General features: G+C 44.4%; 1 protein-coding gene across 2 annotated transcripts in view; it reads left to right on the top strand.

Moving 5' to 3' along the window:
* The first annotated feature begins 21463 nt into the window (after window positions 1-21463).
* The window catches only part of TRPC5 (transient receptor potential cation channel subfamily C member 5), a 154171-nt gene continuing 150583 nt past the window's right edge, over window positions 21464-25051 (top strand). Inside the window, exon 1 of one of the 2 annotated variants that reach the window (XM_030209460.1) lies at window positions 21464-21844. In XM_030209460.1, the coding sequence (XP_030065320.1) occupies window positions 21467-21844 (378 nt within the window). In that variant the 5' untranslated portion in view covers window positions 21464-21466. The remainder of the gene's footprint in view (window positions 21845-25051) is intronic. The other variant, XM_030209459.1, reaches the window with a different exon arrangement.

Consider the following 25051-nt stretch of genomic DNA (forward strand, 5'->3'; position numbering starts at 1 on the left):
ACAGTGCCCTAAATAACAATACAGTGAGTTCTGGCTCGGAAGAGCTTGCAAACTAAAAGGATACCGGAGGCAAGAAGAAATAAATGGGTCAGAATTCAGCTGGTGCAGTCACCGCATTGCTACACACTGACCCCTGCACTTAACGCGATGCATATGTTAAATGCTAATATCCCTGTAGGGAACAGTACTAAATATCTGTAATGAGTAATGATCGCACCAGCACTGTATAGTTTAGGCCTGCTACTGAGTAGCTATTGATATAAGTACCAGCAGACCCAGCAAAATGGTCTCTCACTGGACCCAGTGCTGGCCCTCGTCCTATTCAACCTGCAACCGTCATGACCTCCTGGACATAAAAAGGCAGAAATTCATATATGCTGATGACATCTGATATGGTATACTGCTTTAGCGTACCAAGGGTGGGGTGGTGGAGGCAGACAGTAAGGGGGCAGGTCCAACAGCCGCATGACTGCTCAGCGCACCCCCTTGCTTGGAGAAGGGGGTGCTGCACCTGGGGTAGGGATGCTCCACCCAGGGTGGGAAATACTGGTATCGCAATGTGCCTTCAGTGAGGACATGACTGATGAGGACATGACCAAGACTGAGCTTCTCATCTTTCTCCCTAAACTAACCTCTCCTCCTCCCCCATTCTCTGTTTCTGTGGATAACACTCTCATTTTTCCTGTCTCATCAGCTCGTAACCTTGGGGTCATCTTCGACTCCTCCCTCTCCTTCTCTGCACATATTCAGCAGACTGCTAAAACCTGTCATTTCGTTCTCTATAATATCACCAAAATTCACCCTTTCCTTTCTGAGCACACTACCAGAACCCTTATCCACACTCTTATCACCTCTCGCTTAGACTATTGCAACTTGCTTCTTACAGGTCTCCCACTTAGCCATCTCTCTCCTCTTCAATCTGTTCAAAATTCTGCTGCACGACTAATATTCCGCCAGTGTTGTTATGCTCATATTAGCCCTCTCCTCAAGTCACTTCACTGGCTTCCTATCCGTTTCCGCATACAGTTCAAACTCCTCTTATTGACCTATAAGTGCATTCACTGTGCAGCTCCTCAGTACCTCTCCACTCTCATCTCTCCTTACATCCCTCCCCGGGAGCTCCGTTCACTGGGTAAATCTCTCTTAACTGCACCCTTCTCCTCCACCGCTAACTCCAGACTCCGTTCCTTTTATCTTGCTGCACCATATGCCTGGAATAGACTTCCTGAGCCGGTATGTCAAGCTCCATCTCTGGCCGTCTTCAAATCTAAGCTAAAAGCCCACCTTTTTGATGCTGCTTTTAACTCCTAACCCTTATTCACTTGTTCAGAACCCTTATTTTATCATCCTCACTTTAATATTCCCTTATCTCTTGTTTGTCCTGTTTGTCTGTCCTAATTAGATTGTAAGCTCTGTTGAGCAGGGACTGTTTCTTCATGTTCAAGTGTACAGCGCTGCATACGTCTAATAGCGCTTTAGAAATGATAAGTAGTAGTACATGGCAAAATTGGCTATTGTCCTCATTGGCGTTTTAAACCAAATGTCACTAACAGAACTTGTAGCATATTCCACCTTCATAATATCAGCACAAAAAAAAAAAAAGGAATTTGCAGCCTTTGTTAATGGACAGTAACTATGAGCCTTTCCCAGTTTACCTGGGCATCACCCTGGACTGCACATTGACATGCCATGAACACTTTAAAGATTTCCCCCCCCCCCCCCCTCCAGATATTCAAAGCTATATAACCGGCCAGGAATGGCTCCTGGGCAGTTAAATAGGGTTTAAGTGCCTAACCACAGATATTCAGTGGGAGACAACCAGACAGGTGGACTTTCACTGTACATATGGAGACATTGATTTACCTGCTGGTTGCAGAAAGTTCAGTAAAGTTGGATTTGCATTAATTCAACATCCTTGGAGCAACGTCTGGTTCTTGGAAGCAGGAGTGAGGACGCTTGCTCCCTGGACTGGTAAAATAACACTGAAAAGCCTTCACTTAAACTTTCTCAATCCCCGGATCTCTATTCTGGATAGGAGAGATATGGATTCAACACTTGCCCGTGAACGCATAACTTCCAGCGAATATCGGTGTGAACGTGATTTGCTGGTATCAACCAGTAACATCAATAGAAGATGCAAGATTTGAACCAGAGGTGTGCACAGGGATGAGGACAACGGGAAACCTGTGGAAATTCAAGGGAATCCGCAGTGTTGGTAACAAAGCAGTCATTAATACTGTGGGGATGGGAGGGGATGGATCCAAAGTGAATGGGGTTGGGAGGGAGTGGGGATCAGATTAAGTTGCAAACGGAATTGAATCCAAGGATCTCAACCCACTGCTGACCATCAGGCAGCAGGAGGAATCAAACCGAGTTCCCCAGGTCCTCAACCTGCTGCACTAACCATTAGGCCACTCCTCCACTCCATCACCAGCCATGGAGCAAGGTAAACTTTTCTTACCAGGATAAGAACGACCCTATTCTCTGGACTGAGACCTATTGCTCAAAGTCTTGGCTGAGCAAGCTTTGTCTTCCAAAAGATGATGGACTCCCTTAGATCCTTGACAAGTTTCTCCAAAGATTAGATGACTCCAAAAGGGGAGCTTACTCGACCAAGCCTTGGAGGTTGCATCTGCCAACCAATTCTACCAGAACCCACCAATGAGCAGCCACCTTTGAAGCTACTGGGCAAGAACAGATGTGAATTATTTATTTATTTAGATTTTTCTTACACCTTTTTAGTAGTAGCTCAAGGTGAGTTACATGCAGGTACTCTGCGTATTTCCCTGTCCTTGGAGGGCTCACAATCCAAGTTTATACCTGAGGCAATGGAGGGTTAAGTGACTTGCCCAAGATCACCTCTGGATGTCAAGAGCAGTGCGCTAACCACTAGGCCACTCCTCCACTCATAAATCATATAGCACATTTGCCGCAAAGGCTATACTAGATAGGGATAGGCTGTTACTTGCAACAACACAGGATATGCAAAAATGACATATCCCATGTCATTGCACAACGTTAAATGAAAAGAAAAATACACAACATTTTGTGTTTTTTCATTTGCTGAAAATAATGCACACACCTTGTAAATAGTGTGCAGTATTTACAAAGAAAGAGCAGTCTCTCCCAACAGTGCACTTATGCACAAAATATCATGCATGTGAGTGCATATGCACACTATCAGGAAAGAGTGTACATTCTATGAAAATAATTTTAGGTGCTGATCTCGGGAGAATGAACATATCTTCTCAATGAAAGAGAGGGATCAGCAGGGGATACAGGAATTGTGATGAAGACAAGTGAAAAACAAAACAAAGAGACCGATATTCAGCCAGTTTCAGTCAATGAATTTAAGGCTCCGATTGTCACGGGCTGAATTTGTCCCAGATAGCCAATCCGGGGCCTAATCCATGGACTGGCTGGAAAATCAGGGTCCTGTGTGGCTGCCAAAACTTATACTGGTGTGGACCAATATATTCAGTGGCAAGAACCAAATGACTGTCTAAACTAATTACAATAGGACAGCTATTTCTGTGGTCCTATTTACCTGGATGGTTATCTAATCTAATCTGAGACCTGTAGACCACAGTAGTCCCAGCAGGAGGTTCGAGGTAGTTAACATAAAAGGGAACATCACGAGGAGCTACACCAGAACTGAATATTGACAGGAACCTTACATTTGAGAGCCAAATCAATTCTACAATTAAGAAAATGTTCTACTCAGTGTGGAAACTTAAACGAGTGAAACCGTTCTTCCCGAGGGCAATATTTTGCAATTTGGTTCAATCGATGGTCCTAAGCCGTGCCGACTATTGCAACGGAATCTATGCCGGATGCAAAGAAAACCTTATAAAGAAACTTCAGACCGCTCAAAACATGGCTGCCAAGCTTGTATTTGGAAGACCACAATTCAATGGTGCCAAACCTCTTCGTGAAAAATTACATTGGCTACCAATCAAAGAACGTATTACTTTTAAAATTTGTATCTTGGTCCATAAAATTGTATATGGTGATGCTCCAGGATTTATGTCTAACCTTATAGACCTGCTAATTAGGAACTCAATCAGATCATCACGTTCTTATTTAAATCTCCGCCACCCTAGTTGCAAAGGTCTCAAGTATAAATCAATTCATGGATCCAGCTTCTCATTTATAGGCACAAGACTCTGGAATGTACTCCCAAAAACCCTGTGGACTACGTATGACCACCTCAACTTCCGGAAATTACTAAAGACTTACCTGTTCGGAAGAGCATATCCTACTGACCCAACTTAACAACCTAAATCCAGCAACACAAAGAAATCCAAACTTGTATTGAACTTTATATTCGTTATATAACTTCCCTCTTTATGATCCCTTGATGTGTCTGTTTATATCTATTTCATTGTAAATAACTTCAATCTATATTTGTTTCTTCACCGTAGGTGGCTATCACCTCACGGCACTATGTAAGCCACATTGAGCCTGCAAATAGGTGGGAAAATGTGGGGTACAAATAAATATCAGCAGTTCTCAGGTAGCCCCCGACTCTGCCCGTCGACCTCCCTTGCACTTTACCAGAGAGTACCACTGGCGAGAGCAGCTATTTAATTACACTTTCCATGATTATCTACTCCTGGCCTAGTCGGCGTGATTTTATCAGGCAGGAGCTTCTCCAGTCCGGTTAAACCATGCTAAATAATGACCCAAAATGAACAGATCAGTATCAGGATCAATCTAGCAACAAGGAAATCTGCAAAAAATAAATCGACCTCAGATGTCCGAGCACAGCTATTTCAGTATGCTGCATGATTCAACTATGTAGAAAACTTTCCGATAAACCCTTTAAGAATTCTTGGCTTTTTAGCAAAGCCAGTTGCTCTGGGGATTAATGGCCATTGCTTATAAGAATGAAAGAAGTGCATCCTGAACAGCACTTAGAAAGAATAAGGCAATCTGTTAGAAATTCACTCTGGCGAATGAACATTCTTCGTGTTGCTCCAGCGCAGCAGCGGGAGACACCAGCTGTTCTGCCGAGCCATGACGTGCATTTATCTACCCAAACAGCACAGTCTCCAGAGAGCTACACAACAAAAGTCTTCTGCTCAGTTTGAGTGCGACGTCAATTTAGGCCCATGGCTTTGTTTTGCCATGGTATCTTGGTGTTGTTCCTTGAGGGGTTAAGCCCCACCCCCACCCCGGGTATTGGTTTAAAAATTGGCCCAGAGTTGTGGAATAAACTTCCCATCAATTTGAGATTAGAAAGAAGTTAAAAATCATTTTTGTTCCCCTGTTAACTTGTGTTTGTGATATTGGAATGTAAACCTACTGACCTACTGTTATCATGATGGAACCTGAGTTAATTATTTTGTTTTTGATGACTTTAGTCTGACTGTTCTTATTTTCTTTATTCATACTTGTATTGTTTTATGTGCCTGTAAATCATTTATCGAAAAAATGCTATATAAATGTAAATAAATATATACCATAGACCCCATATAATGCTGATGTTGGGGTCCAAGATATTTGACCACATTATAAATGAATCCGCATTATAGAATAATAGCTATTAGCAAACAGAAAAATTCACTCCGTGATCGCACATTATATTGAGCCGCGTTATATAGAGATGGGAATAACTAGTGAGGTAATTAAATTCGCCGATGACACAAAATTATTCAGGGTCGTCAAGTCGCAGGAGGAATGTGAACGATTACAGGAGGACCTTGCGAGACTGGGAGAATGGGCGTGCAAGTGGCAGATGAAGTTCAATGTTGACAAGTGCAAAGTGATGCATGTGGGTAAGAGGAACCCGAATTATAGCTACGTCTTGCAAGGTTCCGCGTTAGGAGTTACGGATCAAGAAAGGGATCTGGGTGTCGTCGTCGATGATACGCTGAAACCTTCTGCTCAGTGTGCTGCTGCGGCTAGGAAAGCGAATAGAATGTTGGGTGTTATTAGGAAGGGTATGGAGTCCAGGTGTGCGGATGTTATAATGCCGTTGTATCGCTCCATGGTGCGACCGCACCTGGAGTATTGTGTTCAGTACTGGTCTCCGTATCTCAAAAAAGATATAGTAGAATTGGAAAAGGTACAGCGAAGGGCGACGAAAATGATAGTGGGGATGGGACGACTTTCCTATGAAGAGAGGCTGAGAAGGCTAGGGCTTTTCAGCTTGGAGAAGAGACGGCTGAGGGGAGATATGATAGAAGTGTATAAAATAATGAGTGGAATGGATCGGGTGGATGTGAAGCGACTGTTCACGCTATCCAAAAATACTAGGACTAGAGGGCATGAGTTGAAGCTACAGTGTGGTAAATTTAAAACGAATCGGAGAAAATTTTTCTTCACCCAACGTGTAATTAGACTCTGGAATTCATTGCCGGAGAACGTGGTACGGGCGGTTAGCTTGACGGAGTTTAAAAAGGGGTTAGATAGATTCCTAAAGGACAAGTCCATAGACCGCTATTAAATGGACTTGGAAAAATTCCGCATTTTTAGGTATAACTTGTCTGGAATGTTTTTACGTTTGGGGAGCGTGCCAGGTGCCCTTGACCTGGATTGGCCACTGTCGGTGACAGGATGCTGGGCTAGATGGACCTTTGGTCTTTCCCAGTATGGCACTACTTATGTACTTATGTACTTATGTACTTATAGGGTCTACAGTGTATAAACATATCTAAATCTCCACTACCCAAGCTGCAAAGGACTTAAATATAAATCAACATATGCATCCAGTTTTTCCTACATAAGCACGCAACTGTGGAACGCACTACCAAAAGCCGTGATAACAACGTATAACCACCTAAACTTCCGGAAATCTCTAAAAACTAACCTGTTTAAAAAGGCATACCCTACCGAATCCAACTTAAATGCCTAAACTCTGCAACACAACGAAACCAAAGCACGTAATGGACATAACATAACTCTTCCACTCTACGATTCCCTAATGTGTCTGTTCCACATGAACCTTATTCTACCACAACACCACTTTGTATTTGTTCACACTGGAGCCTGCAAATGCCTCTCCGGTACTATGTAAACCACATTGAGCCTACAAATAGGTGGGAAAATGTGGGATACAAATGGAACAAATAATAAGGGTCCAAAGCCATGCGTTAATGTCTAATCAGTCCCACTCTCAGACTTGCAAGACCCGCCCAATGAATTAGAGAAAAAAAATTCCCCACTGTCTCTAGCGATTACTCTACCGCAGCAGCTGAACATGCCAAGCCAGATACAATATTTTCACTAGATGTTTTACAAAAATGACAGCAGCTTTACAGATACAACTCGAGCATCAATTCAGTAAGGACAACATCTGCTCTGATGCTTCAAGCCCTGGCAGAGAGTACTGCTGTTTATTTTACAGCGTGGGCAATCTTTAACAGAGGTAGCATTTGTAGCTTTGCTGGAGTCTATTTTCCATCAAATCCAGCCAGATGATCGGAACTATTCCCCTAACTCTGTAAAAGTCACCAAACATTGTGCATGCAAACTAGGGGGGAGCTCCCAATTGAATTGAATAACGAGCCAATTCGTACCAATAAATTGGATTTTTAACAAGCAATTATTGCTTCTGATTAGATTTAATAGGAACTTAGATGCATACATTTAGGCACAGAATCCAGGCCTAAATTTTACATGTGAGAGAAAAAAAAAGGCACACGGAAATGGGAGGGTCATGGATGGAGCAGGGACGTTCCTAGCATTTATGCGTGTTGTTATAGAATAACAGAGATACACGCCTAATTTAGGCATGTACATTTCTTTTTTGTTACATTTGTACCCCATGCTTTCCCACTCATGGCAGGCTCAATGCGGCTTACATGGGGCAATGGAGGGTTAAGTGACTTGCCCAGAGTCACAAGGAGCTGCCTGTGCCGGGAATCAAACTCAGTTCCTCAGGACCAAAGTCCACCACCCTAACCACTAGGCCACTCCTCCACTGTTGCTACTATTTGAGATTCTACATGGAATGTTGCTGTTCCACTAGCAACATTCCATGTAGAAGTCAGCCCTTGCAGATCACCAATGTGGCCGCGCAGGCTTCTGCTTCTGTGAGTCTGACGTCCTGCACATACGTGCAGGACGTCAGACTCACAGAAACAGAAGCCTGCACAGCCTTCTACATGGAATGTCGCTAGTGGAATAGCAACATTCCATGTAGAATCTCCAATAGTAGCAACATTCCATGTAGAATCTCCAAAGTATCTATTTTATTTTTGTTACATTTGTACCCTGCGCTTTCCCACTCATGGCAGGCTCAATGCGGCTTACATGGGGCAATGGAGGGTTAAGTGACTTGCCCAGATTCACAAGGAGCTGCCTGTGCCAGGAATCAAACTCAGTTCCTCAGTTCCCCAGGACCAAAGTCCACCACCCTAACCACTAGGCCACTCCTCCACTCCTCCACATTTCAATTGGTGCAAATGGCCACACCCAATATTAGGCGTGAGTCCAGGGCATAAACACTATTCTAAACTGCGCCTAACTTTAAGCGCAGCTTATAGAATAGCGCTTTTTTGGTGCCATTGTAAAGGGGTCCGCTTACTCCACTCTAGGTTGGGGCCGGCAGCCCTGTTAAGCTCACAGGTCTCCAGCAAAGAACCAGACTGCCATATGGACTTAAGACCAAAGTGCTTTGTTCTCAATTCAGTTCCACTCTCAAAATTGAAATGCAGTTCACAAACAGGGTTCAGGCCGGGTTCCAAACTCCAGCCAACATTCAGTTCCTTAACAGTTCAGACCCACTTCCTTTGCACTACCTTCCCCTCTCCCTCAGAAGGGCTGTGTCAATGTTCAGCCTGCTGTTCTTTACATCCCAATAATTCAACCCTTTCACAAACAGTCTCTTCAAAGGAAACCACTACTTAATGCCCCTGTCTTCTTCACAGCACCCAGGAGGACCCTATACCAAACAGGGCTGGCAGCTTTCCTCCTACCTCACAGCACCACACCCTTGTGGCCTCTCACACTGCCTTCTTGTGCTGGTCAGGGTTACATCTACATTCTCACACTCCATGGCAGCTTACTCGTTCCCCCCCCCCCCCCCCCCCCCCCCAGGGAAGCTCCAGTGGCAGGCCCTTTCCGTCCTCCACCTACTCCATGGCAGCTTCTCTCTCAATCAGTTTCCTCTCCCTCCTGGTGGCTGGGAGCCACCCGGAAATCTCTCTCTCCTCTCACAGCTGGAGGGAATTATATACTGGCGATGCAGGTAAGGGACTGAGCTTCACATCCCCTTCTCCCTCTAGTGGGGAAGGGAGTAACTGGCTCCCCTAGCACTGAGCCACTGCTCCCCCTGGTGGGGTTGGAAATACATTACACCCTTTTGGGGCTACCCTCCTCTCTCCTGCCTGCAAGGGCTTCTGGGAACCGTAGTTCAGGGATTAGCTGCTTCTCTGTGGGGCCCCGAGTGCTAGCTTTGTCTCACCCTATATAGAGTGCACCCCATCCCTCGAATTCTATAAAGCATGACTTAAGTTGCATTCTCAAATACAGTTGTATTCTGTATTTACGCACACAACTTAATTAGTTAAGGCAATCAGCATTGAAAATTGCCACTTGACAAGCAATTATTGACACTAATTGGCATTAATTAGAATTTACACGCAGAACTACGTATGCGTATTCCAAGAACATAAGTGTTGCCATACTGGGGCAGACTAAAGGTCCATCAAGCCCAGCATCCTGTTTCCAACAGTGGCCAATCCAGGTCACAAGTACCTGGCAAGATCCCAAAACAGTACATTTCATGCTGCTTATTCTAGAAATTAGCAGTGGATTTTCCCCAAGTCCATTTTAATAGTGGCTTATGGATTTTTCTTTTAGGAAGTTATACAAACCTTTTTAAAACCTGCTAATCTAATTGCTTTTACCACATTCTCTGGCAACAAAATTTCAAAGTTTAATTGCACGTTGAGTGAAGAAATATTTTCTCTGAATTGTTTTAAATTTACTTCTTAATAGCTTCATTGCGTGCCCCGTAGTCCTAAGATTTTTTACTGTTTCTGCTGTTGTCCTTGACAAGAAAATGTTTGCCCTGTGCACATCTGTACTGTCCTGCAGGCAGTGTATTTTACTGATAGACAATAGGTACATATGGACATACAGGACTAGATTCTATTTATCATGCCTAAAAACACTGGCGCCTGAAATATGCCTAAATGTATTCCATAAAATACTCTACCAAAACCCTCATCCACACCCTTGTCACCTCTCGTTTAGACTACTGCAATCTGCTTCTTGCTGGCCTCCCACTTAGTCACCTCTCCCCTCTCCAGTCGGTTCAAAACTCTGCTGCCCGTCTCATCTTCCGCCAGGGTCGCTTTACTCATACTACCCCTCTCCTCAAGTCGCTTCACTGGCTCCCTATCCGTTTTCGCATCCTGTTCAAACTTCTTCTACTAACCTATAAATGTACTCACTCTGATGCTCCCCAGTATCTCTCCACACTCGTCCTTCCCTACACCCCTTCCCATGCACTCCGCTCCATGGATAAATCCTTCTTATCTGTTCCCTTCTCCACTACTGCCAACTCCAGACTTCGCGCCTTCTGTCTCGCTGCACCCTACGCCTGGAATAAACTTCCTGAGCCCCTACGTCTTGCCCCATCCTTGGCCACCTTTAAATCTAGACTGAAAGCCCACCTCTTTAACATTGCTTTTGACTCGTAACCACTTGTAACCACTCGCCTCCACCTACCCTCCTCTCTTCCTTCCCGTTCACATTAATTGATTTGATTTGCTTACTTTATTTATTTTTTGTCTATTAGATTGTAAGCTCTTTGAGCAGGGACTGTCTTTCTTCTATGTTTGTGCAGCGCTGCATACGCCTTGTAGCGCTACAGAAATGCTAAATAGTAGTAGTAGTAGTAATTTAGGTGTACTTTATAGAATAAGCCTACATTTCCAGGCAGTTTGTGGAATACGCAACAGCCCATCCACGTGACTAAATTTAGTCACGAGCAGTTACGTTAAGCAAAACTTGCTGTACACCCCAACACCTTAATTAGGCACAGGCTGGGTGTACTCTACAACAACACGTATAGATTTTAGAAACTCCTACGGCCCACCCACTCCACCCCCATGGCCAAAACCCCTTTTTAACTATGCAACTTAGAATTTATGCGCGTGACGTTAAAAACAGGTATAATGGAATTACTACAGAAGTGGGCAATGAAAATGATAAAGGGGATGGGACGACTTCCCTATGAGGAAAGGCTAAAGCAGCTAGGGCTCTTCAGCTTGAGCTGAGGGGAGATATGATAGAGGTCTATAAAATAATGAGTGGAATGGAATGGGTGGATGGGAATTGCTTGTTTACTCTTTCCAAATAGTACAGTTAGGCCGTGAATCTACTTAGCACTGTTAAGCACGTGCTCTCTAGTAGTCCTTGCAATGGTATATCAAGGACAGGGTGGTGGGGGCAGTCCACCCAGGGTACATGCTGCAAGGGGGTACAGGGAACAGCCGTGCAGCTGTCGGCTCCAATAATTCCCTGCTCTGGCATTACTTCCTGTTCCAGGGCAGGGAACCGGCGGAGCCGACAGCCGCACGACTGCTCCCTTTACCCCCAGGAGGTGATGCACCGAGGGGGGGGGGGGGTGTGGAGGTGATGCACCAGGAGGGGTGATGCGCTGGGGGTGGGTGCATAGCGGCGATCCACCCTGGATGGCAGGCGACATAGGAACATCACTGAGACCTTTTCTCTAGATCGATGAAATGCTGAAGGATGGCCTGTTCCAAAGTGAATGTTTTTTTAAGGGATTGCAATTTGCTATACTGTACATGTAGTTACGCCTCTCAATATTTTGGGCAAGTGCAAAGCTATGAATATTTGCATCCAAACCTGGCCAAAAATAACCAAGCTGGGAGGATCTGAAGATACAAGTTGAGTTGAAAATATTTAGTATTACCAGGTCTTGATTTGGGGCATGTCCTGATTTGACTCTCTTTAACCAACCTTCCTACCCTTGCTGTCAGCTCCCCAGTTCAGTTGAGGGTTTAGACCTGGGACTGGTGTGCCTGCTGATCCTGATTGTATAGATTGGTTTGTTCATTTTTAGTAGCTGTCTACAGGGCCGTGCCAATGCGGTAAGTGGGGTAAGCACAGCAGGGGGGCGCCTGCCTTCGAGTGGTGCCGGGGGGTGCCTGCCTTCGAGGGGTGCCTTCGAGGGGTGCCGCTGTCCTGCCTTCTGCTCACTTGCAAAATCATTTACCTGAAGTTGTGATTCTCCTATCTCCCCTGCCCTCCTTTTCATGGCAAACCAGAAGTGAAAGCAACTCAGCAGCATTCATTGAGGCAGGCAGGCTCTTCAAGTTATTTGAGAGAATGCAACCAGATTGCTATATATGTCTTTGGTTTGGGGATAACTCCTCACTCAGGGTGAGCTTCAGAGCTGAACAGCATTCAAGAACCTGAAATTTTAAAAGTGCTAAAAATAAGTTTTAAACGTATTTGCATTAAATCTAATTGCAGAATTCAGGTGCTGGGAGTCTGTACTTGGTTGTCATATGCTCAGATTTGTTTAAATCATATGCAAATTAGTCCGGTTTTGGGAGGTTCTCATTTGCATATTTATGGATAAAAAATAATGGAAATGTTTACAGCCTTAATGTTAGGTTATGGCTCTGATCAAAATGTGAAGCTTGATCCAAAAACGAATGGTTTATCTAGTGTTTTTGACTAAAAATTCCCATTACAGTTTCTGTATGTTAATCTGCATTCAAATAGAGCTCTCTGATTGGATGATCAGCTTCTGTTAGAAATCTGCCCGGAAGGGAACAGAGTGAGAGAGCAACTGACTGTTGGTTTGGCCAAGAGAGACATGCAGCTGTGAGTTCCTGTGTGTGTTGACTGAAATTATAAAAGAGTGCCTGATTATGTGGTAAATGAGAAAATATGAGTGAAAAGAGGTTGGTGGAGATTGAAGTTTGAAGTTTCTCTAGTGAGAAAAGGATCTGAATATTTCAGGATTACTTGAAGTTTATGAAGAATAGAAAAGGGTGAATTTCAGTTTAAGAGTGTTTAAATCCTATAAGCTATATAAAGGCTAGGTAGATTTAAGTGACTGTAAGCAAGGAAACCTTAATATTTGATCTGAGATAGTTGATCAGAGATAAATGTTTGATCTGAACTATATCCTTTGGTGCAAAGGAGATTAGAAAAGAATTTTTGGAAACTAAGAGAACTTTGCTCACATTTTGAATTAGCATTCCTATTTTGAGTTGGAAATCTTTGAAGTGTTATGAAAATACATTTTGCTTTAATGAAATTGCTAAACTTTAGAGTCAGAGACTTATCAATGAGAGATACATACAGTGCTATTTTTTCCTGAGGTCCGGCTTACTTGCCTGGCTCCCTTCTGTTCCTGCTCTACTAGACGGAGGGGGGGGGGGGCGCCAACTGATAGTCTGCAGGGGGGCATCAGAGACCCTAGGCACGGCCCTGGCTGTCTACTTAAAAACTTCATAGTCAACAGGGAGCCAAACATTGTTATTTCATGAACACTACAGATGACATACCTGCCCTTCATTTCATATTGTTTCCTGTCTATTTGCTCTTACTACTAAATATTAGCCCCACACCTCAAAGGTAAAATTTCCAATATTTAAATGTTTACACTTTTAAATAAAGGAAGCCTCACAAGCCCAGGGTATCTATATACATGAACAACCCCTTAAAGGACTATCATCATAGAATTCAATCCCCTCCGAAAACCACTGCAGTGTTGCTGAACACATTTGTTCACACTACTACTACTACTTATCATTTCTATAGCGCTACTAGATGGCCAAAAGGAAGATGCTGGACTAGGGATCTGTGTTTTTCTGGGAGCCATGTGTCAGAGTACTTGCATATATTTTTAGAATACTTCAAATATTGTTCCATTTAATATGCTGTATTATGTTGGTGCATTATTTTGATTTTTTTTTTGGCACATAATCTCTGGAGTGTATTCAGTGTGCATATTACCATTAGTAACAGAGGTACTGGAGAGGCAGCTGATATAGCTGCACCAGAACCAGAAGTAAAGAACTCCTTCCTTACTGTGTTCAAAAGTGACCCACTGGCCTTTTACTGCTGACATAAGCATTACCCCCACTCCAAAGATTTTAACTTGCACTCCACCACATACCCCACCCTAGCCCTGCCCCATAACTTCACCCTAGCTGCGCCCACGTTAGCCTCCCCAAAATAGCTGAGTCACCGACCGCTTATTTATTTGTATCCCACATTTTCCCACCTCTTTGCAGGCTCAGTGTAGCTTACATTATACCGTAATGGCAATCGCCATTTCCGGAATGAGAAATACAAAGTTCATAGATGACAGAGTGAGTTATAGAATAAGTTAGATAATCAGTTCATTTCCGGCGTGAGAAATAAGGAGGCAGTGCGTTAACGTCCATTAGTGACAGGGTGATTGAAGCAGTCAGGTATAGAGAGTTCGGTTTTGTCAGTTTCTGGTAGAGTTTCGTTGTCTGGCATTTAGGATGGATCATTGTGGTATGTCTTCTTAAACAGGTTGGTCTTTAGTCATTTTCGGAAGGTAGTTAAGTCGTGAATTGTTTTTATGACGTTTGGTAGTGCATTCCATAGTTGCATGCTGATGTAGGAGAAGCTGGATGCATATATTGATTTATACTTTACAGCTGGGTTAGTGGAGATTCAAGAATGTGCATGCTGACCTTTTTGTGTTTCTGGTTGGTAAGTCTATGAGGTCTGATATATATGCTGGGGCTTCGCCATGAATGATTTTATGGACCAGGGTACAGATTTTGAATGCAATTCGTTCTTTTAGTGGAAGCCAGTATAATTTTTCTCTTAGGGGTTTAGCGCTTTTGTATTTTTGCTTATGGGTTTAGTCCTGTATCTCTGCTCAGCCATTGCTGTCATGGTCAATGGAAGAGGTGTTGGCCTTAATAAACCATTGATCCAACCCAATTGTGGTTTAGTAGCTTTGCCTTAAAAATGCAGGAATGATTTCAACCCTTCTCTGCCTCATGCTTATCTTTCTCTTCGGCATTCCCAATGAGGCATGATAAGCTCTGGTAGCAGCAACGCTATAGCCAGGCATGTCAAGGCCCCAAACGCATGGTCTGTTGGAATTTCTAGATTGAGTAGTATGACTGAAAATTAAGCTATTGAGTCACTGGACAACCATAATGAGCAGTGTAATTGCTGCAAGGCTGCAAACTGATCCTTATACCATTAGCATTGGATAGAGGACTTGGGTCTGCCTTGCAGTCTTCCTATGCCTATGTCACATTTCCTAATGGTTTCCTTTTGCTGTTGCATTTTGATGTTTGCAGCAGGTGATAAAGAGGGAACGCAGCCTAAGAACCATTCCACACTGCTGTGAGTGTTAATCTTATTAACTGTAAGGACGCTCTTTTTTTTAAATTACTGGAAGGGTCTTCTTTATGCTCCATACATGAAGATCAGAGAAACGATAGGTACTATGCTTTGAAACGGAAGAGGTCAGGAAGAAGGGAGTACATGCGTTTGTGCAATTGTGTAATGGAGATATAGGGATACTTGCATTCTGTTCATTAGCTTTGGAGATCATAGTTCCCGTCTTCAAATTTAGATCAGGGAATGTGGGCTGGAATTGGTAAATGGCAAACGTTGCCAAAATGGCAACTTGCAATGTAATGAGGAGATATTCAGCACAGGAGCAAAATGTGACAAAAGCAATCGTAAGCAGCTTCGGAACAGAACAGACCAGAACCTTCGCCTTACTGGCCTCCCACTTAGCCATCTATCCCCCCTTCAGTCCGTTCAGAACTCTGCTGCACGTCTTATCTTCCACCTGGACCGATATACTCATATCACCCCTCTACTCAAGTCACTTCACTGGCTTCCGATCAGGTACCGCATCCAGTTCAAGCTTCTCCTACTAACCTACAAATGCACTCAATCTGCAGCCCCCCCATTACCTCTCTACCCTCATCTCCCCCTACGCTCCTACCCGTAACCTCCAATCACAGGACAAATCCCTCCTTTCAGTACCCTTCTCCACCACCGCCAACTCCAGGCTCAACCCTTTCTGCCTCACCTCACCCCATGCTTGTAATAAACTCCCTGAGCCCATACGCCAGGCCCCCTCCCTGCCCATCTTCAAAGCCTTGCTCAAAGCCCACCTCTTCAATGTCGCCTTCGGCACCTAACCCACCATACCTCTATTCAGGAAATCTAGACTGCCCCAACTTGACATTTCGTCCTTTAGATTGTAAGCTCCTTTGAGCAGGGACTGTCCTTCTTTGTTAAAGTGTACAGAGCTGCGTAACCCTAGTAGCGCTCTAGAAATGTTAAGTAGTAGTAGTAGTAGTAGTATTACATATAGCAGTGATTTAACCAGAGCTGAGATTGTGATGTCATAATGCCTCATTCCACCAATGCCTAAGAGCCAACCTCATCAGTGATGTCACAATGGCTTGATTGTCCTATATTTGTCTCACTCTTATCTATTAGATTGTAAGCTCTTTGAGCAGGGACTGTCTCTCTTTGTTAAATTGTACAGCGCTGCGTAACCCTAGTAGCGCTCTAGAAATGTTAAGTAGTAGTAGTAGTATTACATATAGCAGTGATTTAACCAGAGCTGAGATTGTGATGTCATAATGCCTCATTCCACCAATGCCTAAGAGCCAACCTCATCAGTGATGTCACAATGGCTTGATTGTCCTATATTTGTCTCACTCTTATCTATTAGATTGTAAGCTCTTTGAGCAGGGACTGTCTCTCTTTGTTAAATTGTACAGCGCTGCGTAACCCTAGTAGTGCTTTAGAAATGTTAAGTAGTAGTAGTAGTAGTAGTATTACATATAGCAGTGATTTAACCAGAGCTGAGATTGTGATGTCATAATGCCTCATTCCACCAATGCCTAAGAGCCAACCTCATCAGTGATGTCACAATGGCTTGATTGTCCTATATTTGTCTCACTCTTATCTATTAGATTGTAAGCTCTTTGAGCAGGGACTGTCTCTCTTTGTTAAATTGTACAGCACTGCGTAACCCTAGTAGCGCTCTAGAAATGTTAAGTAGTAGTAGTAGTATTACATATAGCAGTGATTTAACCAGAGCTGAGATTGTGATGTCATAATGCCTCATTCCACCAATGCCTAAGAGCCAACCTCATCAGTGATGTCACAATGGCTTGATTGTCCTATATTTGTCTCACTCTTATCTATTAGATTGTAAGCTCTTTGAGCAGGGACTGTCTCTCTTTGTTAAATTGTACAGCGCTGCGTAACCCTAGTAGTGCTTTAGAAATGTTAAGTAGTAGTAGTAGTATTACATATAGCAGTGATTTAACCAGAGCTGAGATTGTGATGTCATAATGCCTCATTCCACCAATGCCTAAGAGCCAACCTCATCAGTGATGTCACAATGGCTTGATTGTCCTATATTTGTCTCACTCTTGTCTATTAGATTGTAAGCTCTTTGAGCAGGGACTGTCTCTCTTTGTTAAATTGTACAGCGCTGCGTAACCCTAGTAGTGCTTTAGAAATGTTAAGTAGTAGTAGTAGTGGTAGTATTACATATAGCAGTGATTTAACCAGAGCTGAGATTGTGATGTCATAATGCCTCATTCCACCAATGCCTAAGAGCCAACCTCATCAGTGATGTCACAATGGCTTGATTGTCCTATATTTGTCTCACTCTTGTCTATTAGATTGTAAGCTCTTTGAGCAGGGACTGTCTCTCTTTGTTAAATTGTACAGCGCTGCGTAACCCTAGTAGCGCTCTAGAAATGTTAAGTAGTAGTAGTAGTATTACATATAGCAGTGATTTAACCAGAGCTGAGATTGTGATGTCATAATGCCTCATTCCACCAATGCCTAAGAGCCAACCTCATCAGTGATGTCACAATGGCTTGATTGTCCTATATTTGTCTCACTCTTATCTATTAGATTGTAAGCTCTTTGAGCAGGGACTGTCTCTCTTTGTTAAATTATACAGCGCTGCATAACCCTAGTAGCGCTCTAGAAATGTTAAGTAGTAGTAGTAGTATTACATATAGCAGTGATTTAACCAGAGCTGAGATTGTGATGTCATAATGCCTCATTCCACCAATGCCTAAGAGCCAACCTCATCAGTGATGTCACAATGGCTTGATTGTCCTATATTTGTCTCACTCTTATCTATTAGATTGTAAGCTCTTTGAGCAGGGACTGTCTCTCTTTGTTAAATTGTACAGCGCTGCGTAACCCTAGTAGCGCTCTAGAAATGTTAAGTAGTAGTAGTAGAACACCAAGGAAGAGGAAGGAGATTGACGTGAGAACACAGAAAAGCTGTCAAGTAAATAAATCACATGCATGAAATGTAGCTGGTTGTTCTGCAGGGAGTGTATTCCGTAAACAAGTCCTTCTTGTAGGTCACATTTCTGTTCTAGAAGGTAATTCCAGCTACAGGTATTTGTACAGCTTGTCTGTTATTTTCTGCCAAGCTGTTCACTCTGATGCATGGGAACTGTAATCTATTTTTTTATGTTTTCACACACTGAACAGCTGTTTATGTGGAGGCCACTGAAGTTTTGAACAACTTGAAAGCTTAAATGCCTGTTGCAGAGGGAAAACTTTGCTAAAGGGTTTTTCCTTTTGTAAATCTAGACTGGGGGCTGGTGTGATAGTAAATGTATTTTCCCCTTCATGTCTTCTTTAGCTTGATAAGTAGATGTGTGGACCAATTTTCAATAGAGCTGGTAACTAGATTTATTTATTTAGATTTTGCTCACACCTTTTGCAGTGGTAGCCCAAGGTGAGTTACATTCAGGTACTCTGGATATTTCTCTGTCCCACTCTAAGTTTGTACCTGAGGTAATGGAGGGTTAAGTGACTTGCCCAAGATCACAAGGAGCAGCAGTGGGATTTGAACCAGCCACCTCTGGATTGCAAGACTGGTGCTCTAACCACTAGGCCACTCCTCCAGCCCCATGGGATTTTTTAAATGTTGGCAGATAGATGGAGACACATTCAATATACATGGAATGTGGTCAGCTGTGCTGTCTCTCCACGTGTGGAGCGCCACTTTAGAAGGAACACAGGAATCAGAACCAAGACATTCATGTTAGGATGTGTTCATTCCAAAGGTTTTAGAAAAGGGTCTGCCGATGTAGAGCCTTTTCTGAAATACATTGTCTAGGAGCAGCATCCATTTTACATGCGGCAACCTTATATATGTAAGTCAGCCATTTTGTAAGCCTACATGCATGGCTACTTCTAATTAGATACAAAGCCCACAATCTTTTGTTTTACTATTTAGAGTGGAAAGTTAACAATGGGGGAATTAAGGAGGATAGCTCCGTTTGTCCCTCCTGTAAAGGGCTGGCTGAAACAAGCATTTTTAAAGAACCTCTACTTTGGATTCACTTTCTGAAATAGGGAATATACATGTAGATTTTAGTTCCATCCGAAGCCCAACCCAAATCGTGCCTAAACTATGCCCCTTTGATATCGCTATACAGTATGGATTTGCATATGTAAATTTTGTGCTTCCAGACTTGGGGTTACATATGTATGTGATATATGCATGTAAATACAGGTATTTACACATTTAACTTGAGAAATACTCTTCTGAAATAACCACTGCTTTTGGCTCCTAGCCACTACTCATTTGCCCTCCCCCCTTGTTCCTTCTCACCCAGTACTTCCCTCGCCCTTTTTTGTCTTGTCTGTCTGTATTTTAGATTGTAAGCTCTATTGAGCAGGGACTGTCTCTCTGTGTCAGGTGTTCAGCACTGCGTGCATCTGGTAGTGCTATACGAATGCTAATAATAATAATAATATAGCTAAGAAATTTCATGCAGATAGTGCCACTGAAAATCCATGGATAGGGGAGTGTACACTTACAGAAGAAAGGATCAGTGGGGCACCTAAAAGTTGTTCTGTAAAGGGCATTCATAAGTGGCATAGCACATATATACAAGGATGGTGTACACCTGGGCAGAGCATGGGCAGGATGTGGGCGGGGCTCCAACTTACAAGTGTAACTCAGTAGGTCGGCTGTCACCCGGGGCGGATCACCGCTGACAACCCGAGCATCACACCCCCCTCCATGAATCACAACACCCCCCCCCCCCCGGTGCATCACCTCCACCCTCCCTCCAAGCATATCGCCTTTACCTCCTGGGGGGTGCAGGGAGCAGTCGCACAACTGTTGGCTTCGCTGGTTCTCTGCCCCAGAACAGGAAGTAACATCAGAGGTGGCAGGGAAACGGCGGAGCTGACAGCTGCGTGGCTGCTCCCTGCACCCCCTTGCAGTGTGCACCTGGGGTGGACCACCCCCACTGCCCTGCCTTTGGTATGTCACTGTAACTTGCAGAATACTGTAAGTTATGTTCATCTCTGGTGCATATATATATTTATACCCACATTTATGCCAGGTCAATGGCTGGTGTAAATGCAGGTGCCTGACCGTTAGGCATCCCAGTGCCAGGTTACGCTGGTATTATAAAACAGAATCTAGGCGCCCAGATATAGCTATAGAAGAGGGTCCCACCGCACGCCCTCGGATCCCCTGAATGGTGGTACCCAGTTGTACAATTGCCTCCTTAGTGGTGATCATTAAACCAATAAATCCTTTTGAATATTGACCCAAAGTGTGATACCTGTACTAAAATATGTCGCTGATGCAAGGATAACAAAAAAGAAAAAAGTGGAAAAACACAACTTCAAGAGATCAATCCGAGACAAGGGGTGAGATGCTCCAGGAAAGCTTTATTTGGGTCCCTAATAAAGCTTTCCTGGAGCATCTCACCCCTTGTCTCGGATTGATCTCTTGAAGTTGTGTTTTTCCACTTTTTTCTTTTTTGTTGAACTTTTGTGGAAACTTCGAACCCCTTTTTGTTTCTCCTGATGCAAGGATACCACAATGAGGAAAGGCTGAGAAGGTTAGGGCTCTTCAGCTTGGAGAAAAGGCTGCTGAGGGGTGATATGATAGAAGTCTACAAGATAATGAGCGGATTAGAGCGGACGGATGTGAAGCATTTGTTTACACTCTCAAACAATAATAGAACCAGGGGACAAGTTTTTCTTTACTCAGCGTGTAGTTAGACTCTGGAACTCGTTGCCGGAGAATGTAGTGACAGCAGCTGGCCTTATGGAGTTTAAGAGGGTTTGGACAGATTCCTGAGGGAAAAGTCCATTGAACATTTTTTTGGGGGGGTTTGCCAGGTTCTTGAAGCCTGGATTGGCCGCTGTCGGAGACAGGATGCTGGATTGATGGACCATTGGTCTTTTCCCAGTATGGCAGTGCTTATGTTCTTATGTTCTTAAGTTGAGGCCTCATTATGAAATGATCGTCTTGGAGGTGTAAAATGAAAGAGATTGCATTGTTGGTCTTGGTAAGCTTTCTTGATGACGAAGAAAGCGCCCAGACCAAAGAGCAATAAGGCTTTGATGTCTTGTATGTTTTTGCTGTCCATGTGCAGAGTTCTCACTTTTTCTTTTTTCTCCTCAACAGGTTTTAATGTCACTATGAACAATGGCCCAGCTATATTACAAAAAGGTTAACTATTCGCCATACAGAGACCGGATCCCGTTGCAGATCGTGAGGGCAGAGGCAGAGCTCTCACTGGAAGAGAAGGCTTACCTCACCGCCGTGGAGAAGGGTGACTACGCCAGTGTGAAGCATGCCTTGGAGCAGGCTGAGATCTACTACAACATCAACATTAACTGCATGGATCCCCTGGGACGTAGTGCACTTCTTATAGCCATAGAAAACGAAAATCTGGAGATCATGGAGTTGCTGTTGAACCACAGTGTGTATGTGGGCGATGCTCTACTGTATGCAATACGCAAGGAGGTTGTAGGAGCTGTGGAACTGCTTCTGAGTTACAGGAAGTCAAGTGGAGAAAAACAGGTATGTGGAAATGTGTTTTCTGCAAGTAAATTTATGTTTTTTAATAACCAACCGTTCGTGCCAATCAAAGCCTTCATTGTGTTGACGTGAATTGAGCCATCGTGTGAGTTTGGCATTATAACAGAAAGGAAATGCTTCATCCTAATAAAAACCAGACATTTGCTTAGGAACATTGTTGGCGATTGTTGATGCCACAGGAAAGGAATGCTTATGTGTCCCTTGTCTCAGGGTGGCTACTACCGGCCCTGAGTTGGGTTAGCCAATATGGCTAGACAAGATGGCAGTTGTTGGCAGGGATGATTTTAATATTTAAGTGCTCATATGTAACAGGGATGGGAGAGAGCTTGGGAGGTTGAAGGGGTGAGCGAGAGCTCTAATTTCTCTTCCTCCAGACCACTGCTGCCCAAAACCTCCCATTTGCCCTCCCCCTAAACTTCCATGATATCTCCCTGTCATTTGTCTTCCGGCCTCGCATCATAACACTAGCAACAAACTGGAAGAGATAATTCAGCCCAGGCCTGATCAACCCTGCGGCACCCTGTCCTCATGCATGAGTTTCTCATTACCATGGAACCCCATGGAAGAGATGAGATACCACAGGACCTGCCAGGCCCCATGTCGAATGTTCTCTTTCAATCTGCTGCTGCTGCTGCAGTACCGTAAGATGAATGGCAAATCTGAATGGAGGCACAGCAGCCAGTCAGTGGATCTACATTGCAGGGGCGCCCACAAGTTGCTTAGGGCCCAATGTTAATCCAGCCCTGGTTACTACTAGGGTTACTATATGTCCGGGCAACCGGGCGGGTTTTGCCAATCTGCCCGTTTGTCCGGATTTCTGGACAAACGGGCAGGCTGGCGGGCGGGCCGTCCTATGCTAGCCCCTCCCCTTACTTACTACTCTACTGCCCTGGTGGTCTAGTGACCTCTTTCTCCTTCTGGGCAGGAAAGAGCCCCCTCTTTCCTGCCCGGAGCGCTGCCCTGCATTCTGTTGCTGATCTCGGAACTGATTCAAAATGGCCGCCGAGAGTTGAAGCGACCTCGTGAGACTTCAGCTCTCGGCGGCCATTTTGAATCGGCGCCGAGATCAGCAACAGGATGCAGGGCAGTGCTCCGGGCAGCAAAGAGGGGGCTCTTTCCTGCCCTGAAGAGGTCACTAGACCACCAGGGCAGTAGAGTAAGGTAAGGGAAGGGGGGTGACAGGGAGGGGAGTGACGGGGGAGGGGAATATGTGAAAGGGGCAGAGCGAGGGTCTGAAATGGGATGGGGTGTGAAAGGGGGTGGGGCATGTGTCCTCTTTTTGGAGGGACCAAATATGGTAACCCTAGTTACTACTAATCATTTCTATAGCGCTAATAGATGTACACAGCGCTGTACACATTATATGCAGGTACTTTGTCCCTAGAGGGCTCACAATCTAAGTTTTTGTACCTGGGACGATGGAGTGCTAAGTGACTTGCCCAAGGTCAGAAGGAACTGCAGTGGGAATTGAACCCAGGTGGCCAGGATCAAAGCCTGCTGCACTAACCATTAGGCTATTCCTCCACACTATGGTTGTGATCTGGCCGTCTCACTTCCAGTTTCTAGCTTCTTTCTAAATTCTGCCTTAGAGTGAACGGCATATGCCAAAGTAGTAGTTTTAATACAGTGTGTGCACAATTCAGAAGAGCGTATCTCCATGGGGAATAAAACTAGGATTGATGATGTATTCTTTTATCGAGAACTACACTGGATAGACCAATTGCGCAGGATAAAGCTGCTCGGTTCCACCTGCTGTTCCTTTTACACCAACACCTGGATCACAATGCATAGAATTATCTGTAGGTGTATGAACTGATACTGATCATGACTGTGAAAGTGGCCCTTACTAGTTACGTTAATGTTCCTACTGTCACTGAGATGATGAGACAGAGAGCACAGGCATATTGTCTCTCTGAAATTCCCCAATGGGAAGTGTCTTTGAAAGGAATGTGTTTCTATACGCAAGGGGGATCCCTGTGTATGGATTTATTGGGGTTAGGCAGGGCCGCTGAGAGGGTGCGGGCAAAATTCCCCGGGCCCAGGACTCAAAGGAGGGCCTGGCGCCGGGGTCTCTTGCCCGCTCTGTTCCCAGGCCGCCAGCGCCGCAGTCCTCAGTCTCCACCTACCTACCCTCAGCTTCCTTCTCTCTGCCATCCGACCCCCTTCATTTTAAAAAAACTAAAAAAAATCTCAAAATCGGCAGCGCAGCGCCTTCTGTGTGAGAAGAAGCGGCAGATCGCCTCGGGCGGGCCTTTCCTCACTGTGTCCCGCCCTCACGGAAATAGGAAGTTACATCAGAGGAGGGCGGGACACAGTGAGGGAAGGCCCGCCTGAGGCGATCTGCCGCTTCTCACACAGAAGGCGCTGCATTGCCGATTTTGAGATTTGTTTTGTTTTTTTTAAATGAAGGGGGTCGGATGGCAGACAGATGGGAGCCGAGGGTAGGTATGTGGAGACTGGGCCTGGGACCAGGAGAGGTAGGTGAGAGCAGTAGCGATTGGGGGGAGGTGGGGGTGGGGCGGCGGTGATCCTTGGCTGGGGGCGGCCTTGCCCCGGACCCAGCTCAGTCTCTCGGCGGCCCTGGGGTTAGGACCAGAATCGGGACCAGCAAAAACCGGGAGGCTAAAGGCGGTTAGTTCACACATGCCGCACATTTCTCTCAAGCAATAACGTAGTCCATTCCAGTATTACTTAAAGTCTGTTTTGGCAAGCAAACAGGACAATAGCAGAAGCAGTAAGCAAACAGTGTTTACAAATGTCTCTTTAGCTCCTTTCCAGCCCTTTCTGTTTATATTCTCTCCTTAGGTTGCCTTAGTAACAGTTTAGCAAATAGCTCAAGTATATTACAAAGGAAATGATTACTTACAGTGGTAGCTGTTCGAGGTGCTGAAACACTCGGGAATACTGAGGCTCCTAAGTAGTGCTTTTAAGTTAGCTTGAATCTGCCTGGAGTTGTGATGGTCCTCGGGAAACTAGTAGCTGTACGTTTATGTTTTATGTATATTAAAATTCTTATATACGGCTACACAGTACAAATAAATGACTGATCTAAGCAGTTTACATTTAAAAAAAAAAGCAACACTCTGGAGCTGTCCCAGGAACCTCTAGAGATGATGGCTGCTCCTGGTTGCCTTGCTGGAAATACACAACTATGTTCATATGGCTCCAGAAAAAGGAGGACGGATTGAG

This window comes from Microcaecilia unicolor, chromosome 7 (genome assembly GCF_901765095.1).
Source record: "Microcaecilia unicolor chromosome 7, aMicUni1.1, whole genome shotgun sequence".
NCBI lineage: Eukaryota > Metazoa > Chordata > Amphibia > Gymnophiona > Siphonopidae > Microcaecilia > Microcaecilia unicolor.